This window comes from Phoca vitulina, unplaced genomic scaffold, assembly GCF_004348235.1.
Source record: "Phoca vitulina isolate PV1807 unplaced genomic scaffold, GSC_HSeal_1.0 scaffold1, whole genome shotgun sequence".
Classification (NCBI taxonomy): Eukaryota; Metazoa; Chordata; class Mammalia; order Carnivora; family Phocidae; genus Phoca; species Phoca vitulina.
The window spans coordinates 92,944,603-92,966,370 of record NW_022589704.1 but is presented as its reverse complement, the minus strand read 5'-3'; the positions used below and the strand labels follow the sequence as shown (position 1 = coordinate 92,966,370).

General features: G+C 41.8%; 1 protein-coding gene across 2 annotated transcripts in view; it reads left to right on the top strand.

Annotated features, from left to right (window-relative positions):
- The window catches only part of ACMSD (aminocarboxymuconate semialdehyde decarboxylase), a 68,016-nt gene that overhangs the window by 23,060 nt on the left and 23,188 nt on the right, over positions 1-21,768 (top strand). Inside the window, exons 4-8 of one of the 2 annotated variants that reach the window (XM_032425760.1) lie at positions 8,949-8,998; positions 10,633-10,869; positions 15,287-15,380; positions 18,326-18,421; positions 19,597-19,769. In XM_032425760.1, the coding sequence (XP_032281651.1) occupies positions 8,949-8,998; positions 10,633-10,869; positions 15,287-15,380; positions 18,326-18,421; positions 19,597-19,769 (650 nt within the window). The remainder of the gene's footprint in view (positions 1-8,948; positions 8,999-10,632; positions 10,870-15,286; positions 15,381-18,325; positions 18,422-19,596; positions 19,770-21,768) is intronic. The other variant, XM_032425846.1, reaches the window with a different exon arrangement.

Below are 21,768 nucleotides of genomic sequence, written 5' to 3'. Positions count from 1 at the left end.
CCAGCCCCCTGGCAAGGGGGGTGTATTCTGCTCGGGCAAAGACACCTGAGAATCAGCACAACAGGCCCCTCCCCCAGAAGACCAGAACAAACATCCAGCTAATACCAAGTTTACCAATTACAGAGAACTGCAAAACTTCAGCTCTTGGGGAAAAGAGTATATAGCATTTGTGGCTTTTTTCTTATTATTCTTTAGTCTTTCAGTTGTATATTTTTTTCTTTTCAGCATGTTTCTTATTTTATCAATTCTTTTTTTAAGTCTTTTTTAATTTTTATTTTTACATTTACATTATATATATATATATTTCATTTTTGGTTTCCTTTTATTGTATTCAATTTTATTTTTGTATATATGTAAGTTTTTCTTTCTTTCCTATTTTGGGACCTAGTTTCTTCTGAAAAACAGACCAAAATACACTCAGGATCTAGTTTATTGTTGTGTTCTGTTCTATGTTTTGTTTGATTTCTCTCTCTCTCTCCCTCTTTTTTTGTTTGTTTGTTTGTTTTCTGTTATCTTCTGGTTTGTTTAATGTGTATTTTTCTGGTGTTGTTGTTGCTATTTTTGTATTTTCTCTCCCTTTCATCTATTCTTTTCTGGACATAATGATGAGATGGAAAAACTCACCCCAAAAGAAAGAACAGGAGGCAGTACTCACTGCCAGGGATTTAATCAATATGGATATAAGTAAGATGTCAGAACTACAATTCAAAACAACTAGCTGGGCTTGAAGAAAGCATAGAAGACACTAGAGAATCCCTTACTGGAGAAATAAAAGAACTAAAATCTAATCAGGCTGAAATCAAAAAGGCTATTGCTGAGATGCAATAAAAAAAAATGGAGGCTCTAACTGCTAGGATAAATGACGCAGAAGAGTCAGTGGTATAGAACACAAAATGATGGAGAATAAAAAAGCTGAGAAAAAGAGAAATAAACAATTACTGGATCACATAGGGAGGATATGAAAGATCAATGATACCATAAAGCAATACAATATTAGAATAATCGGGGTCCCAGAGGAAGAGGAAAGAGAGGGGTCAGAAGGTTTATTTGAACAAATTATAGTTGAGAACTTCCCTAATCTGGGGAAGGAAACAGGCATTCAAGTCCAGGAGGCACAGAGAACCCTCCTCAAAATCAATAAAAATAGGTCAACACCTCAACACATAATAGTGAAGCCTGCAAATTTCAGAGATAAAGAAAAAATCCTGAAAGTAGCTTGGGACAAGAGGTCCTTAACCTACAAGGGTAGAAACATAAGGTTGGAAGCAGACCTGTCCACAGAGACCTGGCAGGCCAGAAAGGACTAGCATGATATATTCAAGGTACTAAATGAAAAAATACGCAGCCAAGAATACTTTATCCAGCAAGGATCTCATTCAGAATAGAAGGAGAGATAAAGAGCTTCCTGAACAAACAGAAAGTAAAAGAATTTGTGATCACTAAACCAGCACTGCAAGAAATATTAAAGGGGCTCCTTTGAGTGAAGAGACAGCCCAAAAGTAACAAAGACCAGAAAGGAACAGAGACAATATACAGAAACAGGGACTTTACAAGTAATACAATGGTACTAAATTCATATCTTTCAATAATCACTCTTAATGTAAATGGACTAAATGCTCCAATCAAAAGACACAGGGCATCAGATTGGATTAAAAAACAAGAACCACTGATATGTTGTCTACAAGAGACTCATTTTAGACCCAAAGACACCTCCAGATTGAAAGTGAGGGGGTGGAGAACAATTTATCATGCTAATGGACATCAAAAGAAAGCTGGGGTAGCTTACATTAGACAAACTAGATTTTAAACCAAAGACTGTAATAAGAGATGGAGAAGGACCCTATATCAGAATAAAAGGGTCTAACCAACAAGAAGAGCTAACAATTTTAAGTACTTATTCCCCTAACTTGGGAGCAGCCAATTATATAAACCAACTAATAACCAAAATAAAGAAATGTATTGATAATAATACATTAATAGTAGGAGACTTCAACACTCCTTTCACAGCAATGGACGGATCATCTATGCAGAATATCAACAAGTAAACAAGGGCTTTGGATGACACACTGGACCAGATGGACTTCACAAATATATTCAGAGAATTTCATCCTAAAGCAGCAGAATACACATTCTTCTTGAGTGTACACAGAACATTCTCCACAATACATCACATACTGGGTCACTAATCAGGTCTCAACCAGTACCAAAAGATTGGGATTATTCCCTGCATATTATCAGACCACAATGCTTTAAAACTTGAACTCAATCAAGAGAAAATTTGGAAGGAACACAAATACATGGAGGTTAAAGAGCATCCTACTAAAGAATGAATGGGTCAACTGGGAAATTAAAAAAGAATTTTAAAAATTCATGGAAACAAATGAAAATGAAAACACAACTGTTCAGGGCCTTTGGGATGCAGCAAAGGCTGTATATAGCAATACAAGCCTTTCTCAAGACACAAGAAAGGTCTCAAATACACAACCTAACCTTACACCAAAAGGAGCTGGAGAAAGAAGAGCAAATAAAGCCTAAACCCAGGAGGAGAAGAGAAATAATAAAGATTAGGGCAGAAATCAATGAAATAGAAATCAAAAGAACAGTAGAATAGATCAATGAAACTAGGAGCTGGTTCTTTGAATTAACAAGATCAATAAACCCCTAGCCAGACTCATCAAAAAGAAAAGAGAAAGGATCCAAATAAATAAAATCATAAATGAAAGAGGTGATCACAACCAACAATGAAGAAATACAATTATAAGAGCATATTATGAGCAACTATATGCCAACCAATTAGGCAATCTGGAAGAAATGGATGCATTCCTAGAAATATAAACTATCAAAACAAAAACAGGAAGAAACAGAAAACCTGAACAGAGCCATAACTAGCAAAGAAATTGAAGCAGTAATCAAAGATCTCCCAACAAACAATACTCCAGGGTTGGATGGCCTCCCAGTGGAATTCTACCAAACATTTAAAAAAGAATTAATACCTATTCTTCTGAAGCTTTTTCAAAAAATAGAAATGGAAGAAAAACTTCCAAATTCATTCTTTGAGGCCAGCATTACCTTGATCCTAAAACCAGACAAAGATCCCGCCAAAAAGGAGAATCACAGACCAATATCCCTGATGAACATGGATGCAAAAATTCTCACCAAGATACTAGTTAATAGGATCCAACAGTACTTTAAAGGATTATTCACCACGACCATGTGGGATTTATTCTTGGGCTGCAAGCGTGGTTCAACATCCACAAATCAATCAACATGATACACTACATTAATAAAAGAAAGGACAAGAACCATATGATCCTCTCAATAGATGCAGAAAAAGTATTTGACAAAATACAGCATCCTTTCTTGATAAAAAACTCCCTGCAGTATAGAGATAGAGAAAACATACCTCAATATCATAAAAGCCATATACAAAAAACCCACAGAGAATACCAATCTCAATGGGGAAAAACTGAGAGCCCTAAGGTCAGGAACATGACAGGGATGTCCACTCTCACCACTGTTTCAATATAGTACTAGAAGTCCTAGTCTCTGCAATCAGACAACAGAAAGAAATAAAATGCACCTGAACTGGCAAAGAAGAAGTCAAGCTTTCACTCTTCACAGATGACATGATACTCTATGTTGAAAACCCAAAAGACTCCACCAAAAAATTGCTAGTACTCATACAGGAATTCAGCAATGTGGCAGGATATAAAATCAATGCACAGAAGTCACCTACATTTCTAAACACTAACAATGAGACAGAAGAAAGAGAAATTAAGGAATCCATCCCATTTACAATTGCACCAAAAACCATAAGATACCTAGGAATAAACCTAACCAAAGAGGCAAAGGATCTGTACTCAGAAAACTATAGAACACTTATGAAAGAAATCGAGGAAGAGACAATGAAGTAGAAAAACATTCCATGCTCATGGATTGGAAGAACAAATATTGTTAAAATGTCATGATACCCAAAGCAATCTATACATTCAATGCAATCCCTATCAAAATACCATCAACATTTTTCACAGAGCTGGAACAAATAATCCTAAAATTTGTAAGGAACCAGAAAAGACCCCAAATAGCCAGAGGAATGTTGAAAGAGAAAAGCAAAGCTGGTGGCATAACAATTCCAGACTTCAAGCTCTATTACAAAGCTGTCATCATCAAGACAGTATGGTACTGGCACAAAAACAGACACAGATCAATGTAATAGAGAACAGAATAGAGAACCCAGAAATGGCCCCTCAACTCTATGGTTAACTAATCTTCAACAAAGCAGGAAAGAATATCCAATGGAAAAAAGATAATCTCTTCAACAAATGGTGTGGGGAAAATTGGACAGCCTCATGCAGAAGAATGGAACTGGACCATTTTTTTACACCATACACAAAAATAAACTCAAAATGGATGAAAGACCTAAATGTGAAATAGGAATCCATCAAAATCCTAGAGGAGAACACGGGCAGCAACCTCTGTGACCTTGGCTGCAGCAACTTCTGGCTAGACAGGTCTTCAAAGGCAAGGGAAACAAAAGCAAAAATGAATTATTGGGATTTCATCAAAATAAAAAGCTTTTGCACAGCAAAGGAAACAGACAACAAAACCAAAAGACAACCGACAGAATGGGAGAAGATATTTGTAAATGACATATCAGATAAAGGGCTAGTATCCAAGATCTATAAATAACTTATCAAACTCAACACCCAAAAAAACAAAAAAATCAGTCAAGAGATGGGCAGAAGTCAGGGCGCCTGGGTGGCTCAATCTGTTAAGTGTCTGCCTTCAGGTCAGGTCATTATCACCAGGGTCCTGGGATTGAGCCCTGCATCAGGCTCCCCGCTCAGCTGAGAGTCTGCTTCTCCCTCTCCCTCTGCCCCTCCCCCCACTCATGCTCTCTCTCACTCTCTCTCGAACAGATAAATAAAATCTTTAAAAAAAGAAATGGGCAGAAGACATGAACAGACATTTCTCCAAAGAAGACATATAAATGGCCAACAGACACATGAAAAAGTGCTCAACATCACTCGGCATCAGGGAAATACAAATCAAAACCACAATGAGATATCACCCCACACCAGTCAGAATGGCTAAAGTTAACAAATCAGGAAATGACAGATGTTGGTGAGGATGTGGAGAAAGGGGAACCCTCCTACACTGCTGGTGGGAATGCAAGCTGGTGCAGCCACTCTGGAAAACAGTATGGAGGTTCCTCAAAAAGTTGAAAATAGAGCTGCCCTATTTATCCAAAGGATATAAACATAATGATTTTAAGGGGCACCTGCACCCCAATGTTTATAGCAGCAATGTCCACAACAGCCAAAATATGGAAAGAACCCACCTGTCCATCCACTGATGAATTGATAAAGAAGATATGGTGTATATATACAATGGAATATTACTCAGCCATCAAAAAATTGAAATCTTACCATTTGCAGCAACATGGATGGAACTAGAGGCTATTATGTTAACTGAAATAAGTCAATCAGAGAAAAACAATGATCATATGACCTCACTCATATGTGGAATTTAAGTAACAAAACAGAGGATCAGGGAAGGGAGGGAAAAATTAAATAAGATGAAATCAGAGAGGGAGACAAATTTAAGAGACTCTTATCTATAGGAAACAAACTGAGGGTTGCTAGAGGAGAGGTGGGTGGGGGATGGGGTAACTGGGTGATGGGCATTAAGGAGGGCACTTGATATAATGAGCACTGGGTGTTATATGCAACTGATGAATCACTAAACTACCTCTGAAACTAATAATACACTATATGTTAATTAATTGAATTTAAATGAAATAAAATTAAAATTTAAAAAAAAGAAAGAAAGAAATGTGAAGCTCAAGCAAAGACCATTGTTTCAAGGAGAAAACTAGTAGAAATGAGACTCAGATGGCTGTTGTCAGAACCACTGCTTATGCCTGCAGTTTAGATGAAGTGTGTTGTCTCCTTTGGATTTTGTTTTGTGTTTCATTCCACGGCTATCCTTGAGAGAACTGTCATGACTAACCCTGGCTGAGCACTTACTTTGTGCCAGGCATTGTTCTCAGCACCTACCATGTATTCACTCACTTAATCCCCATAACAACCCTAGGAGATAGTATCTATTATTATGCCCTTTTTATAGATGAAGAAAGTGAGGTACAGAGGTTAAGCAATTTGCCCAAGATCACACAGCTTACAGAGGGCAGAAACAGGATTCCAATCCAGGCAGTCTGACCCCCCAGGGGCTTAACAACTAACTATATCCTACCACCTCTGTGGAGGTAAGAAAATAAAATGATGAAATGCCCAGCACAGAAGATTCCAGCAATCCATGCCATCTTCATGGGGAGGAAAATGTAACCAGCAGACCCTGGGTCATTTCACCACAAAATCCAACACAGAGCTGAGACAGACCGAAGTAGTAAGATAACAACGAGATGATGTATCTGTGTCTCCCAAGTCCTCAACTAGGTTGAGTTCCTCTTGAAGCTGGTTCTGGGGTCAACCCAGGAAGGTCAGAATTGGTGAGGGATCCAGGCCTGATAAGGGCTGGAGTGGGAGCTCAGTCTTCTCTGCAAGGAGGAGGCTAAGCAGTTGCACTGCTGTTCCACCTGCCTGGAATATTCTTTTGGCTCACCACAGGATGGACTCCTTTTCACCCTTAGGTTTGGTTGAGATGTCACCTCCTCAGGGAGGCCTTCCCTAGCTCCAGCCACTCACTCGCTGTCCCAATGTTCTGTTCCTTCCCTTTTCTATTCAGTCTGTCATTACTGTGTTCAGTGGTTTACTCTGTGGCTTCCCCTATGAAGGTAAACACCGCCTGAGCCTGACCATCCATGCCATATCTCTAGTGTCCAGAACTGTGCCTGGCATGTTGAACAGACCCAATAAATGAAAGAACAAATCATTATATAGTGAGGACTAGAGACTGCAGTGTTTGATTAGAAAGCTTTGTTAAAACACTGTCACGATAATGTTTATGTTCCTTGATTAGTATAAAACAGATGAGCTCCTTTCAATTGTAAAGTCTTTACATTTTACCTAAATACTTTTGCTTACATTATTCTATTTTGTTTCTGCATTTTGTAGATTAGATGTAAGGTCACATGGCTTGAAAGTGGTGGGATGAGGCTCCTGTCCAGCCTTGCTCCTTCCCTGTACCCCAGGGGCCATTGCACGTCACATAGTTCAGATTAAAATTGCACTATTTGTGCGTCATTTGGTTTGGATACATATTCTTTGGTCTCTGAGAACTGAAAGGGAAAAAACAAGCCTAATCCATTTGGAGCTTATGTTTTTTAAAACAGGGTTTTGACCCTATAGCATAGCACAACATTCCCCAGACTTACCTGTTGATTAAAATGGTGAGGGGGGGTTGTTATAGAAACAAATGCCTAGGCCCTCCTTTGGACATTCTGATTCAGTGGAGGGGGCCCAAAAAAGAATTTTAGCATGCATCCCAGGCAATCCTTATGCTGAGAGAGGTTTGGGGAGAGCTTTTGTGGTAGAATGAGAGAAATAGCCCTAGGAACAATCCTAGCTCTGCCATTTACTAGCTGTGTGATCCTGAGCAAATCACTTAACCTCCTTGCCTCCCTTAGGTGGCAATAGGTACAACAATACCTGCCTTCTAGAGATGTTGAGAAAGGATGAGATATGAGCAGGTATGTGCTCACATTCCTCAGACTCCACTGGGGCCTCTTAGCCTCCTCCTTGCAGAGAAGACTGAGCTCCCACTCCAGCCCTTATCAGGCCTGGATCCCTCACCAGTTCTGACCTTCCTGGGTTGACCCCAGAACCAGCTTCAAGAGGAACTCAACCTAGTTGAGGACTTGGGAGACACAGATACATCATCTCGTTGTTATCTTACTACTTCGGTCTATCTCAGCTCTGTGTTGGATTTTGTGGTGAAATGACCCAGGGTCTGCTGGTTACATTTTCCTCCCCATGAAGATGGCATGGATTGCTGGAATCTTCTGTGCTGGGCATTTCATCATTTTATTTTCTTACCTCCACAGAGGTGGTAGGATATAGTTAGTTGTTAAGCCCCTGGGGTAGGAAAGCACTCCAAAGAACAGGCAGAAGGCCAACAAAGCACAAGGTGAGCCCTGGGAGAGACTGCATGGGGCCTTATAGATCACGTTCAAGTCTAGATTTTACTCCAAGTGTGATGAAAAGTCCTTGGAAGTTTGAAGCAAGGAAGTGACTTGATCTGAGTTTTAAGCCTTACTCTGACTTCCAAGGACAGAACAAACTCTAAGAGGACAAGAATGATAGTAGGAGACCAGTTCCGAGGCTTCTGCAGTGGTCCATGTATGCTGGTGGCTTGAACCAGGTAGTAGCAGGAGGTGGGAGAGATGGCAATGAAAGGAATCAGAGTAGAGCTAACAGGACTTGCCGGTGGGTTGGATGTGACTACAAGAGAAAGAGGAGTCAGCTCAGTCTGGCAGCATCTCTCCTGATACCCCAGCTCCCGGAGCTTGAAGACAAGAGATTTTAGGCATCCTGGTTGCTGGATTCTAGGGCCTACCCCAGAGACTCATTCTGTGCATTCTAGACAGTGGGACTCCACCCAGGCTCACTTAGGAGATGAATTAAAAGGGAAGGTGGCTGAGAAACACTCTCTGTCACACATGACCTAAGATGAAGAGCTCTGAAAGAAGATGGAAAAATGTCTTGCTTAAATAAAACTTCACAGGAAGGAGAGTAGAAATAGCTCTTTACAAATGGGGCCACTTAGTTTTTCTTGAATGAGCTCATTTTTGTCCAGCTTTCACCCCTCCCCCTAAACCTGGGGCTGAGGGATAAGGGGGGCCTGGGACAGACAGCCTGAGAGAAGGGGATAGGGAGGAGCAGCAGGGGAGGGGAGAGTGGGATGGAGATGTGCTGGGCTCTGGGAAATGCAAGAGGAGGGCCTGGACTATTCTCATCACCTTTGCCTTTCTTTGTGTCTGTGTCTAGGAGTGACCATGCAAGCCCTTTCCACAGTTCCTGTCATGTTTAGTTACTGGGTGAGTGTGAAAACTCAAACCGTCTCCTTGGTGAGCGAAGGCTCACGTCTAGCTCAGTAGCGAGTAGACAGATGCCTCAAGTCTTGACGCTGCCCTCCAACTCTCCTCCCCTTTAGGGATCACCAGGGACCCCCAGCTTCTCATACTGCAGTGTCCCCTTCCAGGCCTTCCTCCTAGTCATGTTCTTGCTCTAGACCCACATGGTCCGGAACGGTAGCCGGGAGCCACATGTCAACATGTGTCTCACATTACATTTCCATTGAACAGGGCAGTTCTAGACTCAACCTGAATTCCATCAGAATTTACCGGCCTCATGCCTCATTCCTGCAGTGCCTTGCTCAGTCATTGACAAGCCATTGACAAGTTTATTCTGAGATGATAATGACTGGAGAATGAGAACAATAATAAAGGCCGAATATGTTGCCTCTCTGGGAGAAATACACAATTCAAAATGGGATTCCTGCAGTAGGATGACTCTCCCTGAGAAATTAAGTCTCAAGGGCTGAGTTTCAGGCATGATCACAGCCTGTGGGAGGTCATTTTTGTACATAGCTAGGGATGCACTAAGTATCTACTAAACTAAGTGAATATTCATTTGTGTTGTGATTTAAAGAGCAATGGAAATATCACCTGCTCACACAGACTTTCCCCACCCATGCTCATATTCCAGTATTAGTGTTTCAGTCTTTATCTGTTCCTGGGATTAGACTCATTTTTTATTTTGTTTTATTTTTTATTTTTGAGAGAGAGAGTGTGCAAGGAGGAGGGGGGCAGGCGGAGAGGGAGAAAGAATCCCAAGCAGACTCCCCACTGAGCGCAGAGGCCAACGAGGGGCTCCAACTCACGACCCTGAGATCATGACCTGAGCGGAAATCAAGAGTTGGGCGCTTAACCAACTGAGCCACCCAGGCACCTCTAGACTCATTTTTTTAAAATAAAAATGCTCTAAGATTTCAGTATGCACAGATTTATCAGAGTGTCTACTATTTTGACTGAACAACTGGAATTTCAGGAGAATACCAAACGCCTGCCAGTGGGGTGGGGTGAAGTTAAAAGGAGAGAAAACAGTAAAGAAGGGAGAGTTAAGGAACAGAAAACAAACCATCACATCAGCATTTTGCTAAGGTAACTCTTGAGTGTCACTGCCAACAGGAAGGACAGGGAGGAACACAGACAGGGACAGGAGGGGTCCGTGAGCAGCCTGCCATCCCATGAGGAGGCATGACAAGGAGGAGCATGGCCGATGATGTGGGACACTCATCAGGCCCGGCTCCGGCGTGGGGGAGCTGCCTTGTCGCCCGCTGTGTGCCCTGGGGTGGGCGCGAGGGCGTGGCCCATTCTCGTTCCATCTCTTCTATAGGATGACCGGCCCAGTAATTGTGTCCATCCCTTCTGATTATAACTTCCATTTTTCTAATTAATTGGCAATATACTAGCAGTTTCCTTTACTTCTGCAGTGATTGGCTTTGGGTCTCCTGCAGCCAGTGCCTATTTCAATCTGTGCCCCAGCTGGCTGAAGAGTAAAAGCCACGGACAGTGACAAATGATTCAGCTCAGGAAAGGTGTTGTTCAGAGTAAATATGTAAAGAAGTAGGTTGTGAATGATATGATCTTCCCTTACCTGTCTCCGCCAGGCCAAACCTCAGGACACTTTCGACCTGTGCCAGCTTTTAAACAATGACTTGGCTGCCACTGTTGCAAACCACCCCAGGAGGTTTGTGGGTCTGGGGACGTTGCCCATGCAGGCCCCCGAGCTTGCCGTGAAGGAGATGGAGCGCTGCGTGAAGGAGCTGGGCTTTCCCGGGGTCCAGATTGGCTCCCACATCAATGAGTGGGATCTGAATGCGCCGGAACTCTTCCCTGTCTACGCAGTGAGTACGCGGCGATCCCTCAGCCAGCATGCGGCGGGCCAGGCACTGCGCTGGGTGCAGGAGGGCAGAACATGAATGCACCACCTACCTGGCAGGGGGAAAGAAAGATGCCTGATGACATGCTGCATATAGCAGGAAATATGTAAAGAGTTCTCCAAGAGGTGTGGGGAACCTCAGGGAAATCTCTCTTACTTTCCATCCCCCATGCTCTCTTTCTACTGTTTCATTTGGAAGCTGAAATAGTACCCTCATTACAGCCCTGGTACAAAAGGCCATGTTAGTGACATGCAAAAAAAAAAAAAAGTATTTATTTTGCTTTAGAAAAAAATACTTATCTTTTAAAATTATGAAATTTGTTTCCAGATGCCTGAGTGGCTCAATCCATTAAGTGCCTGCCTTCAGCTCAGGTCATGATCCCAGGATCCTGGGATGGAGTCCCCCATCAGGCTTGGGCAGGGAGTCTGCCTGCTCAGCAGGGAGTCTGCCTCTCCCTCTCCATTTGCTTCTCCCCTCTCGCTCGTTCTCATCCTCTCTCTCACTCTCTCTCTCTCAAATGAACAAATGAAATCTTTTAAAAAAAATTATCAAGTCATTTTGAAGAAATTCTGGAAAACACAGAAAAGCATAAAGAGGAAAACAAAAATAACTCATAATCCCACTACCCAACGATAAATAATCACTGTTACTATATATTTTGTTTGATTTTTTTGTTTGCATATTTCTGCATATATCTATATTTTAATGAAATCTGAATTCTATTATACATGTGATTTTGTATCCTAATGAAGACTTTCCAATCTAAATGAAAATTCTCTTAATGCATGATTTTTAAATAAATGCATATATCCCAATATATGGATATGTTTTGATTCATTTAACCAGTCCTCAATTAATATACTTTTTCCCCATATATTTTGAAAATGTATAATTAAAACACATAACAAAAAACAGTGCCATCAAAATGCTAACATTTGATGAAACTAGCTGGTGAGTATATGGAAGTTCATGGTACTATTGTTTACAACTTTCTACATTTGAAATATTGCATTATAAAGTATATTTTCAGGGATTCACTGCTATTTTCATCTCTCAAGAATCCAACTGAAGTGTCCACAGTCCCATGGTCCTCTCCATGGGACTTCCTCTGCCCTTCTGTTCTTTCTGCTACTAAGCCTGCTTTTCTTCATATCAGGAATCAAGATGCATATTCTATACTCAATTGCATTTTTTTATTTCTTACTTTCCTCCTAGAGTTATAACAGTATTGTTTTCTATTATTTTCATTGTAAGTGCAAAATCTTCAATAGTGGATTAAATAGATGTTGGTGGGGACGCCTGGACAGCTCAGTCAGTTAAGCGTCTGCCTTCAGGTCATGATCCCGGGATCGTGGGATCGAGTCCCGCATCTGGCTCCCTGCTCAGTGAGGAGACTGCTTCTCCCTCTGCCTGCCTCTCTCCCTTCGTGTGCTCTCTCTCTCTCTGTCAAATAATTAAATAAAATCTTTAAAAATAATAAAAAAAAATAGATGTTGGTGTGCTCCCCAGCACTAAAACCACTGATCACTTATTCCTTTCATGTTTATTGAGCTCTGCCTACATGCACAAATGTTTCCATGTTTGTATCTATGGACACTGCCCACCAGTTGGGGGGCTACCTGTTAAACTGCCTCCCAATAACCTGAAAGACTTAATGTTCCTATAAATACTGAATTCCCTGAAGCTTATTGGCTGCAATAAGCTGAGCTGATGCAGTGAATGTTTTCTAGAAACTTTAATGGGCTTTGAAAGAGGATTTATTTACTTGTGCATCCAAGTTGTTTCAGCACAGTGTGAGCAAGTCTTCAGCAGCAGGTCATTTTACTCTTTGCCAGGATTGGGTTTATGAATTACTAAGGAGCTCAAAAAGTAAGAGCAGTCAGTTGTGGTCCAAATGGGTATTTTCGTTTGTGTGACGAGCTCAACCCACCACTCACTCTAAATAGGCTGCTTGGGGGCACCGGTCTCTCAGGGAATTCAGGAGGGCATCCTGGCCCCAGCCGATTTGTAATATCCAGGGGCTGGCAGCACATTTGTTTGGTTAGCAAGACTTGGAAGCCTCACTAGTCTCTATCTTGCATCAGTAACATGGCTAAAACAAACGACAGGAGTTGCCATGAACCAAGTTGGCTTTGTCATTTCAAGGGGAGTCTGGAGTTCCAAAGTGTCTAGCCATCTCCTTACCTCCTAGACCTCCCTTGTTAGTGAGTGAACCCAACCCTACATGCTCAGGTCAGTTTTCAGGCACGAAAATGACCTCATTACAAGTATGAGGCAGACAGCCTGCCTCTACCATGTATCAGCCACAAGACCAGAGTAAGTTACCTAGCCTCTGCCTTAGTTTCTTTCTCTGTAAAATAAGGGTAATAAAAATGCTCATCTCAGAAGGTATTACCCTAAGTGAAATAAGTCAGAGATAGACAAATAAATACCACATGATTTCACTTATATGTGGAATCTAAAAGAAAAATAAACAGACAAAAACAGTAATAGACCCAATAAACACAGAGAACAAACCAGTGGCTGCCAGGAGGAAGGGGGTGGGGGATGGGCAAAATGGGTAAAGCGGAGTGGGAGATACTTGGCTTCCGGTTATGGAATACATAAGGCACGAGGATGAAAGGTCCGGCATAGGGAATAAAATGAGTATTATAATCATGTTGTATGGTGACGGATGATAGTTACCCTTGTGTGAGCACAGTGTAAGGTACAGAGTTGTCAAATCACCATGTTGTACACCTGAAAGTAATGTAATATTGTGTGTCAACTATACTTCAATTTTAAAAAGTGCTCATCTTATAAAGGATTAAACTAGTTAGCAATTGTAAAATTCTTATAACAGCTTTGGCATATGGTAAGTTCTCAGTTAATGTGAGTTATCGTGATTTTGAGAGTTTAAGTGACTTCTTTTTGTGTTCTCTACAATGCCTCACATACAGAAAGGATCTCTGCACCATCAGAGGTGCAGAGAATAAAGTTTTATCCTAATAAGGAGTCAAATCCCACTGAGATACCATGATTTTGGGCTTTTGTCAAGCTCAGCCCATCCCAAGAAGTTGACCCAGCCTGCATCCATTATCAGAAACTAATTAGCTCCTCTCCCTTCTGCCCCCAGAACCTGAGGAAATTAGAAGTCCATTCTTCAATCTACCCTTTGTCTGCCACTTCCAGAACCCCTGTTGTCCAAGAATTGCATCTCCATTTTAAAAATGCTTATGTCCAGGGGCGCCTGGGTGCCTAAGTCAGTTAAGCGTCAGAGTCTTGATTTCAGCTCAGGTCATGATCTCAGGGTCGTGAGATCAAATCCTGCATCGGGCTCAGTGCTGGGCATGGAGCCTGCTTAGGATTCTCTCTCTCCTTCTAACCCTCCCCCTCCCCTCCCCACCCCCAACTAGTGCAAGCTCTCTCTCTTCTTAAAAAAATTAATTAAAAAAAAATTAAAATGCTTATGTCCAGAACTCACATTGCACCAGCCTATTTAGCCCACGTATTTATATGTAAAGGTAGGATGAATCATTCCAGCACCTCAATATATTTGGAAAAGAAATGAGCTAAGGAAAATCTGTTTTGAACCTTGTTAAGCACTCATACTCAATGCCCGTTGAGGGAACTTTTTTAAATTAAACATTTTGTTGAATAAAAGTCATTCCATCCAGATAGGATTTCCATTTCCCAGAAGGCCCTGGAATAGGTTTGCCCATGACATTCGTCTCAGTACCTGCCTGGCTGAGGCACTGAGAGCTCTTGACTTTCTGAAGTCATCTCATTCACAACAGACTGTCCAGGGACTCAGATGGGCTCCTGAGGCTTTGTGAGTACCTGTAGACCCCCAGAAATTCCTAGTTGGTGTTGGGCTCTGTGTGGCCGATGGCTTGGGTCAGGCCAGCCTGCTCCAGTCCAGTCACGAGCCCCTAGCCCCAGCCATCACTTCTTCACTTTCACATCCTCAGGTTTCCAAGTGGGGGAAGCAAGGGAACACTCTAGCCCTGACTCTAACAATCCTCCTGAAAGAATGAATCAAGTAGCAACCAGCAGGGGAAACTTCCCTTGCATTTGAGGTGTGGGATCAGTCCTTGAGCATTTTGCTGTCAGCTAAAACATGTGAATGATGGATGTTTCCTGTGACTTGTATTAAATTCATCGACCTCCATGGTGAATCCACCAACCCCCTTGTTAATTCTAAATGGCCTTTTTATTTTCTAAGCAGGAGCAGAATTTCTCAATGCCTCTTTTATATAGATTAAGAAACAACTTCAAAAATATTTTAGCTTATTTATTCAGATCAATATAGACCCAGAGAAAAAGTTTCCCTAAAATAGTACCCTATATTTGCTGGCTCATCCAAATAACACACACTCTCTCTCTCATTGCTTCTTTAAAGGTGGCTGAAAAGCTGAACTGTTCCCTATTTGTGCACCCCTGGGACATGCAGATGGATGGACGGATGGCCAAATACTGGCTCCCCTGGCTTGTAGGTTTGTGTCAGCTTGGCATCTGGAAAAGAGGATCAAGCCTTTGGTTTTTTTCCCAATTATTTCTGGAACCCTACTATGTCAAAAAGAGAAAGTGGGAATAATTAACAGGACTGTGAGTTACTGAGCTCTTGGATAAATGCTATATATATTACCTTAATTTTAATCATATCCACACAAAACTCTATGAGGTTGACATTATAATAACCATTTTATAGGGAAGAAACTGAGTCTCTGAGTGGTTAGATAAGCTGTCCAAGTCACACAGTTAATAAGTGAAAATGGAATTTACACAAATCTGACGGACTCCAAAGCTACCTCACTATACAGACTCCCAAAAAGGCTCCAAAAATAAGTAATCATGCCTGCCTAATAGATTTTTTTAAAGAACCAACAAGAGTATCAGCTCTTCAGTGCCTGGGTGGCTCAGTCAGTTAAGCGTCTGCCTTCAGCTCAGGTCATGATTCCAGGGTCCTGGGATCGAGCCCCACATCAGGCTCTTTGCTCAGCAAGGAGGAGACTGCTTCTCCCTTTCTGCCTGCCACTCTCCCTGCCTGTGCTCTCTCTCTGTCAAATAAATAAATAAAATCGTTAAAAAAAAAAAAAAAGGAGTATCAGCTCTTACCATGAGAACGCTGGAGTTACAAGTAGAAGGTCAACTTCCACCACCCTAGATTGCAGATGACCCAGGCTTTCAATTTTCCTCTTATCTGCTCCTTTCTGCTGCTCTTTGTTCCTGCACTATTCATTCATGGTTCCACATGAAAGTAAGGGAGAGAGGAAGAGGAGACCTCTGGTTGGCCTATCCAATCTCCTTATTATCCCCGATAACGAGAAATGGAGACAGGCGGCAGTTCTGTGGCCACAAGTAAAAAGTGCAGCTAATAGTGGGTTTCCCAGATGAACAGCCTTGGATTTTCTTTAGAGAGGCCATTATCCATTCTCTCCTCAGCCCAATTAGTACAAGTAATGATAAAGTAACCAACATGAAGAATTAAATGGAGCAGTATATTGGAAGTGAGAAACCTGAATTTCAGTTGCAGCTAGTCTCTAGTTCTCTGTATAACCTATGGCAAATCACTTCACCTTCGCAGGCCCATTTCTCATGTGTAAAATGGGAGAGCTGGTCCTGCATTATCTTTCTGCTCTGACATTTTGTGGCTCTCTGATTGCTTCTGGAGACCAACGTATTTAGTAAGGCAGCTTCCTACCCATCCTCCACCAAATTTTGAGCAACAATCAGCAGGAAGAGACAATCTAAGAGGCACCAATGCTGTCCAGCTCCAAAGAAAATCTCATCTTAATTCAGACAACACTTTGATCAGTCCCACAAACTTATTTATAATTTCCCACATGGAAAACAGAGAAGAAAACGTGCATAAAGAGCCATTTCATTATTCATTTATGCAACACACATATATTGGTCCTCTCCAGCATGCCAGGCCCTGTACCAGGCACTGAGGATATTGACATGGACAAAACCTCTGCCCTCCTGAAGCCAATGTTCTGGTTAGAAGAAAGAGATGACAAACAGATCATAAACAAACAAACAGGCTAATTTCAGAATTCTATTCTGGACACAAAAGTGGTCATTAGCAGATTGGAGGATTCCCAGCAAGGGAAGGACATGATGCAACGGACACTGTAAATATCCCACTTTGGCTCCTGTATGGAGAATGGATTATGTAACTATGGTCCAAGTAACTAATGGAGAGCAGAATCACAGGACCAAAAGGAAGTGAGGCTGTCCATCCCCCTGCCTTCAGGAAGCTCTGCCCACAAACCACTCCCAGATAGATAGGAATGTATTGTGCTTCCAGAATTCCCAAAAGGCCGGGGAGCCAGAGGCATCTCTGTCCATAGAGCAATGACAGGCTTGGGGCAGGATGAGCATCTGGTAAAGCCCCATTTGGCAGCCAGAGACTAAGTCTTCCCCTGAAGGTACAGGCTTACCTGTGGAGCCCCCAAAGATTTCTTGATCACAGTCTGAAAAGCAGTTGCCTGGAAATGTAACCCAGACTAACTCCGTGGGGGTGAAGGCATCAGGCATGAAACAGCCGCTTCTTCTAGGGGCACAAAGCACTTGAAACAACTCATCTTAATCCAGTTATTTTTGACCTCATCTCTAAGAAGCACAAAGATTTGGCAGGAATCATTATTTTTTTTAAAGATTTTTATTTATTTATTTGACAGAGAGAGACAGTGAGAGAGGGAACACAAGCAGGGGGAGTGGGAGAGGGAGAAGCAGGCCTCCCGCGGAGCAGGGAGCCCGATGCGGGGCTCGATCCCAGGACCCTGGGATCATGACCTGAGCCAAAGGCAGACGCTTAACAACAACTGAGCAACCCAGGTACCCCAGGAATTATAATTTTTGTTAATATTTACTGAGTACCAAGTGGCAAGAACAAACGCATCCTACAGATGAGGAAGCTGAGGCACAGGGAAGCAACTAATATTTGTTGAGCGCCTCCAATGTGAGGTTCTGGCCAGGACCTTTCCCAACATCATCATTTTCAAGGCTCCACAATAGTCTTGCAAGATGGGCAACAGAATTCCCATTTTACAGGTGAAGAAGCACAGGCTCAGGAACATTAAATAATTTGTCGAAGGCCAGGAAGCAGAAAATTAGAAGAGTTAGGGTTCAACCCAGACTCATTTACTCTGCTTGCCCCACCACATCCAAACTGAAGTGAGGAATTGGGACAAAAGCTAGGTCCTCTGGCTCCTTGATTCTGTTGTCCACTAGATGTCTCCACCTGCAAGTGGCAAATAGGACGTTTCCGATGGTCTGTTTGCCAAAGTAATGGCTTGTAGACAACCAAGCCATGCTGGGACAGAGGGACCTCACATTTCTCAGCAAGCTGCCATTCCCCCAACCACTAGTATCACTGAGCTTCTTCCTGCTTGAGATAACAAGCCCTGCACCCTGTGACTGTTTCCTCTTTTAGGAATGCCAGCAGAGACCACCACCGCCATCTGTTCCATGATCATGGGAGGAGTGTTTGAGAAATTTCCCAAACTGAAAGTGTGTTTTGCACATGGAGGTAAGGCCCTATCTGCATTACTCAGCTCAGTCTACCATAACAAAATACCATAGACTCAGTGGCTTAAACAACAGAACTTAATTTTTACACAGTTCTGGAGGCTAGAAGTACAAGATCAAAGTGCCTGCAGGGTTGGTTTCTGGTGAGACCGGTCTTCCTGGATTGTAGAAGGCCACTTTCTCACTATGCATGTGATGTGTCATTTTGGATGGGTACAGAAATGACCTGAAGGAACAGGAGCTGATCTAAGGGAATTAGCCAGCCATGTGGATTATCTGGGATTTCCCTGGTGTATATAATGGTTCTCTGGCAATAACACACTCTGTGTTGAAGGAGGCTCTGGGGAGGACCTCCTGTGCAAACAAATCTAATCCTAAATCTCACTGTCCCTCTCCTTTTTCCTATCAGATTAAAGTCGCATCTTATAACCTCATTTAACCTTAAATTACCTCCTTAATTACCCTGTCTCCAAATACAGTTAGATTGGGGATTAGGGCTTCAACATAAGAATTTTGGAGGGACCCCATAATTCAGTCCATAACATGCCTACAGCCATCATTCTAGTCATAAAGTATATGATGGTTGGGGACCAAATTCCATTTTTGTGGACAAGGCTAGTTTGCTTGGCGTAGTTTTTGTTTAATTTTGTTTTGTTTTTGTTTAAATTCCTCTAGTCAGACTACAAGCTCTCCAATTTGCAATAGTCCCTACCATTCTCTATTATTTACAAATAGGTCTATTTCATTCATTTACATTTCCTGCTTGGTCCCTGCAAGTAATTGAGTTTCTGACTCTTGGGCACACACACATACCACCAGGACCACCACTTTTGATGGTTGCATGCATGGCAATACATTTTATGGATATGCCATCATTATGTAGATATTTCCCAGTTGATAGGCTGCCTCTGTATTTTGCTATTATAAGCACACTACATTTGAAAACCTTGACCACATATCTTTACACACTTGCATTCTTTCTTTAGGATAAATTCCTCAAACATGAATTTATAGATGAGTTCATATCACTTGTTCTGAGTCATCTCCCAGCATTTGGGCCACAATAAATCCTTTGTAAATACTGGACTATAGTAACTCCTCTTTGCATACAACATGAGGACTGAAAAATATCCTTTTCAATTGACACTAGCCCTCACTAACGGGTTTTACTTGCAGGTGGTGCCTTCCCTTTTACAGTCGGAAGAATCTCCCATGGATTCAACATGCGCCCAGATCTGTGTGCCCAGGACAATCCAACCAACCCAAAGAAATACCTTGGTTCCTTTTACACAGACTCCTTGGTTCATGATCCTCTGGCACTCAAGCTGTTAACAGATGTCATAGGAAAGGTAAATTGGGTCTGCCATGTGGATGGCTTATGGGGAGCGAAGTATAGGATCAGCAACCAGTTACATGGCCTCCCTCCAAAAAGGGGATGGAAGAAAAGGCATTAGAAGAAAGGAGAGGGACAGTGAGATTTAGGATTAGATTTGCTTGCACGGGAGATCCTCTCCAGAGCCTCCCTCAACACAGTGTGTAGTGTCAGGCAACCATTATATATACCAGGGAAATCCCAGATAACCCGCATGGCTGGGTAATTCCCTTAGGTCAGCTCTGTTCCTTAGGGTCATTTCTGTAGCCACCCAAAATGACACGTTGCAATATGGTAAGCACGAAAAGAGATACCAGTTTTGAAGTCAAATTGACCTGTGTTAAAATCTTGGCTCTATCTCTTACTAATTGGGTAATTATGAACCCAACTGTCCTCATCCATTAAATGAAAATTGGAACATTAAAGGAGGAAATGACACTTGACAGGGAGGCAGGGGAAGATGATGAAGGGTCTGTATACCACCTGAAATTTTTTTCTGGATTAATACGGTATGGCCTTCATTTTGAAAACAATTCTCTCATTTAGTCCAAAAAGACCAACATAGTATTACTTTAAACTTCACAAGAGAGAGTCTTTCCTTTGTTGTCATCTGCTCGCAGATCTCCTCGTTGGTGGCATTTCTACTTTTAAGTCCTTTTTGAAAATGCTAAGTCTGCAAGTTATACCATTTTTAGGGCAAAGTCCAGTCTGAATCAGTGAAAAGTCTGAAATATATACTATTTCAATTCCCTCATATTATTTACAAATATCTATAGAAGGTTTCCAAATTTTCAAAGGAAAAAAAAAAACCTTGAGGATTTCTTTAAAAATGTGGACATATTTAAAGATTTGCAATGTGGTACTTGGATTGAGAGTAGACTCTAAGGTATTTAAAATCTTGTCCAGAAGAAAGAGAGGTCCATCATTTCAAACCTGCAAGTTCTCCATCTCCAGAATGGAGACTTCATCTTACTTTAAAGCTGTTTCTCTGGCTTAAGAAACTCACTAGAATATAAATGTTAAACATTCTGGTTTGGTAATAAATTATATAGTTGAGCTGTGCTTCTGGGCCTTCTAGGTTTTACATTGTTCCTGCCAAAATGGGTGGTTAGCAGTGGGTTGTGAATGTTGACGATTATTGGTTTGGACACAGGGGTGATGGGGAAGAAATTACAAAAAGGAGAGACTGGAAGAGACTGTGGGTGACTGCGACTTTGAGTAATGGAGGAGGCGGTGTGGGGAAGTGGTGTGGAATTGGGGAAAGAGTCATTCTGATGACCTCCCATCAAACCTAGTACCCCTGGTATTCTTAGAAATGGTAAAATCAGGAGAAAATGTCCCTGGCAAATACAACACACCTCTTATGATACCTACCATTAGCAGTGAGGATTCTCTCAGCATCAGACAACACTCAGGGCAATACATATTGCCAGGGGGTCAGAGCAAAAGAGGAAGAACATGGTAAATGGCTTGTGGTACTAGCAGACAGACTAGTTAGTGAGCACATGTGAGCACCACCCCTTTTAGCAACCCCCAGAAAAACTGAGAGGGCACTTTGCAAAGTTAGTGGTAGTCAGAATTTACATTCAAACTATGAAGGCTTGAGCCATTATAATTTGGGCATCAAAAGCAAATGCAACCTCATTTTATGTGACCTCACTGTCTGGTGAATCCAGGACACAGAAGCAATATATATTAATAATTTGGATTCTCTCTAAAACATTAATGCTTCTTCATTCTGGTTATATTCACATTAACAAATCCTCTCAAAAACAACCCCCAAACTAAAATGGCTGAGGAAAGTCCTACCATGACAGCCAGACAAGAGAGAATCATTAGAGCTGTAAAGGGAGGTCTCTGGGAGAGAAAAAATGGAACTGATGGATTATTTCACAGGTCTGTGAGTTTGAAATGTTGATTACCAGGCATTCAACAGATCTGTTGATGTATTAGGAACAAATAAGCAGTATGTACAT